At 34.4% G+C, this 4,175-nt stretch overlaps 1 protein-coding gene across 2 annotated transcripts in view; it reads right to left on the bottom strand.

The window, feature by feature from the left end:
• The window catches only part of CCDC91 (coiled-coil domain containing 91), a 359,636-nt gene extending 357,693 nt beyond the window's left edge, over positions 1-1,943 (bottom strand). Inside the window, exon 1 of one of the 2 annotated variants that reach the window (XM_006866971.1) lies at positions 1,898-1,943. In XM_006866971.1, coding sequence (XP_006867033.1) covers positions 1,898-1,927 — 30 coding nt within the window. In that variant the 5' untranslated portion in view covers positions 1,928-1,943. The remainder of the gene's footprint in view (positions 1-1,897) is intronic. The other variant, XM_006866972.1, reaches the window with a different exon arrangement.
• Between the last annotated feature and the right edge of the window lie 2,232 nt (positions 1,944-4,175).

Genomic DNA, 4,175 nt, shown 5'->3' with positions numbered 1-4,175 from the left:
GAGAGAGAGAGAGAGTCCTGGTGTGGTGCTGTGGGTTAATGTGCTGGACTGCAAAGTCAGTTTGAACTGCAAGGTCGGCAGTTCAAATTCAGCATCCACTCCTCGGAAACGATACACAGGGTCACTATGGGTTGGAACTGACTCAACGGCACTTAACAACATACATATACAAAAATTTTCCTTAAAATTCCAGAAACCAAACACCTTTAATAAATTAGCACAACAACTAACTGTAGCTCAATCTGAAGAAACAGGACTCATTAATTTTCTTGATAATTTAATAGGTGGTCTTACCAGTATTCAACATTTGAGAATTCTCAAACATTTTCAATTGGTAAGCCTTCCTATTTAAAAATGTCAAAACAACGGAACAATTACTATATGTTTGTTTGTGGGTAAGAGTGCAGTTTCCTATCTCTCAGGTGTCCAAGTAACAAAGCAAAATTATTATTGAATATGAAAGAGGCAGAATTCCTATCTGTATCTTAGATTCAGTTATTAGTCATAAAGTCAAATACAGCAACTTGCCATAGGAGTTAAGTAACACAGAAGAAAGCAGTAGCCACTCTACACACTACGAAATACGAACAGGTTTAATACAACTAAGGACAGAAATTTTCCATATTTCTACAACAGGATGTGGAAAGAAACATAACAACCACAACTAAACTATTATGGTTGGTTAACATTGTACTATATGTAATAATGGGAGGAACAGATCTACTGAATACAACACTGAAGTGAATGTATTATTCTAAGAAGCACTACCCACCATTTCTTCCCTAGTATATCAACCATGCTTTAAGTAAAAGAGATCATATTAGGCTAAAACCATCAGATGATAATAAACTAAGTCAGATGATATCTGAAGCCTCTATTTTCCTCAAAATGAAAGGATTAAAAAAATTTCGATGTCATATTTCAGTAACATAAATACAAGTAAGACTCAATCACCCAACAAAATACAAAATATTGAAAAACAAGTAAAAACTAGTCAAGTGTGTTCAACATAAACCAGTTTTAGATAGCACACAGAAAACAGGTCCCTGTTCTGTGAAGGCCAATACTAAAGGTCAATGTTCTAAAGACCTAAAACAATTAACACCTCTTTTTAGATATTCAAAACACTGAATATACTCATCTGCTTAATATCCTATTCCTCCCTGTAATGACACTGATGATACTCTTTATTTTTTTTACAGTCTCTTTTTTTAACAAATTACAAATTAGGTAAAAGTTTTACTTAAAAATTTTTTTTTTTAATTTAAAGTGCTAACTTGAGGGTGGTTCCAGGACTTGAGCTCAGGCATCCTGACTTCTAATCCAAAGATTTTCCTGCAAGACTACACTGGCTCCATAAAAATAACTGGGTTATAAAGTATTTCAATAAAATGAACACACACTGAAAAGGATTAAGAAAAAGACAGTGTTTCTTCAGCTGACAATTTCTACTTAGAAAGCATCCAACCCAAACCTAAGAGAATAATCTATTAACACAAACATACTAATTAGTTCTATAAACCACGAAGAGGCTATGTATTTAGTACACTAAATTAACTCATTACAGGTGTAAACATGAATATATGTGACAGGAGCTTCAGTATCCATCCCTCATCTCACAAGTATTTCTTAATAGACATGTATCCCAGAAAAATCACCCACTGACAATTTTTCAAAACCTCTTTTTAATGCTTCCACGGCTACTACTTAATGATGACACATTAAATCATGCCTATGGGTGAGACACAATAATAATAAATCAGTTTTAACTCTCAGAATGATCAAGAAAACATTATGAATCCCAATGATTAGTGTGCATTTTCAAAATAGTTCATTCCACAATAATCCTACAGTTAAGCAATTATACAAGCAAAATAAGATAAATAATAGCACATACCTCAAAACCACCAAAATCATCATCATCCATTCTTCAAGTGAAACCTAAAAAAACATCAAAAGACAATGAAAACAGGCCACACACACACTCGTTTATGTCGCTCACACTTAACCTTATCTTCATTTTCATTAATTAAAACATTTTCATTAAAATGCTTTCATTGTTTGTTTTTAATGGTTATCTAAGTTATTCATTTTAAATGCAAAAAGACTGAGTAATTGATTTGTACTTTTTTTCTGGAAAAATTAGCACTTTCTGTAGTTTTTTTCAGCAATCTTCTATTTTGTCATCTTACATTGAGAGGACAGGAGTGGAAAAGTATTCTTTTACATTTTAATTTGCTTTTCCCAAATTGGCACTGGGGCTCAATTCAATAATGCTTCCTGCTTTTTGCATCTATTCCTCAGTTGTCTGGCAACATCAGCATAAACTCCAGCTAAGAACAGGGCTGTGGTGAATTTTTGGAAATTTGTTCTGCACCACAAAGGTTCTTCCCTGGGTTTCATGGCAAAGGCTGATTTAGATTTTCAAAATTGATCAGCATTTTTGAGCTCTGGCCACAACTTCTGGAGCATTTTGATATGTGTATTTTTAGCAGAAACTGCCTTGCACTTTTGGAAAAATGTGGAGCAACTTACTAGGTTGATCAAGATAAATCAAGTCATGTATTCATTGGAGACAAAAACCAAAACCAAACCCACTGCCATTGACTCAACTGAAACTCATGCTGACCCATAGAACTGCCCCACAAGGTTCCCAAGGCTGTAATCTTGATGCAAGCAGAGTATCACCTCTTTCCCCCACCATGGGTGACTGTGACTAGGGATGAGAAAAACACAACCAAATACTCAAAATGCCTCTCTTTCTTACCCTTCAAGGATGTTAAGAGAAAAGTGTAATAGGATGGCATGTGCTTTTATCTGCCCTAAACTACTTTTGTCACAAATATGGAAAGAGAAAACCCTTAGTAGCGTGGCTTTAAAAAACAAACACACACATATATATATATATATATATATGAAGTTCTGTGTGTGGCACTGTAGGATAAGCATTGGACTGCTAACCAAAGACCATAAACCACTCCTTGGAAACACCATACAGTGTTGCTGTGAGTTGGAACCAATGTGACAGCATTGAACAATAACATATATAAACAGGATGGCTATGAGTTGGAGCCAACTGATTTATACCTATAAATGAAAAGGAGTACCTGAAAGTGACCATCCGATAATTAATAATTTGTTTCCTTTTTATCTTTTTTTAAATGAACATCACCAAACATTAACCTAATCCACTGCCACTGAGTTGATTATGGCTTATAGAGAAATCATAGTACGAAATATAACTGCTCTTTAGAGTTTCAAAGACTATAAATCTTTATGGGAACAGATAAGTTCATCTTTCTTCCAAGGATCAGCTGGTGCGTTTGAACCTCTGACCTTGTGGTGAGCAGCCCAACAACCAACTACTCTAGCAGGGCTCTTTACCTAAACAATAATTATAGTTTATTTGGTACAGTGATATACTATAAAATTGATTACAGAAAACCAATCCTCTCCTACATCTAAAAAAGCAGCCAAACAAATTAAACCCTATGTCAAACAATAATTACAAAGAAAATATCTAAGGTCTTTTGCTTTAATGGGTAAAACAGTAGCCGTTTATAGTGATGTTTTACCTTCATACTTAAATTAAACTCATGTTTTGGAAAAAAACTCAACATTTATCTTCAGGATTCTTTTAATAATCAAGAAAAAATTCTTTTCACAGAAACTAAGTAGACAATGACACTAAAAGTAATATATGAAGGTAAGTAAAAAAGTATTGCTACAAAATCATAGTAGCCTGTATTAAACAAAAATGTCAAAATGTGAAGTTATTGTGTCTCTACATATCCTCCAGGGCTATGTACATTTTGTTTTGTTTTACATTTTTATTGTGAATTCAGTAATAGTTTACATGGGAGAATGTCAGTTTTACACTCATCCTATCGTATTTCATTTCACTGCAATGATTACAATCTCCTCCGGGCATCATCATTCAACCGTATTTGCTTCTATTCTCCGGTGTTTTTTTGTTTTTTGTTTTGTTGTTGTTGTTGTTGTTGTTTTGGTTGTACACAAAAACACTCATGAATATATAACCATTTAAACAACCAAAGGACACATTCGGCAAGCCTGCCTCCTGGCCACCAGCATACAGCATTTCTCTTCCCACAAGTCTAGAGTCCTCGGCAGCTTTATCTCTCCATGCCATCATCTCTGCCTCCACCTCTAGT

Source organism: Chrysochloris asiatica, unplaced genomic scaffold, assembly GCF_000296735.1.
Source record: "Chrysochloris asiatica unplaced genomic scaffold, ChrAsi1.0 scaffold00098, whole genome shotgun sequence".
Taxonomy (NCBI): Eukaryota; Metazoa; Chordata; class Mammalia; order Afrosoricida; family Chrysochloridae; genus Chrysochloris; species Chrysochloris asiatica.
Note: the sequence above shows the minus strand (reverse complement) of the source record. Positions and strands in the feature narration are given on the sequence as shown.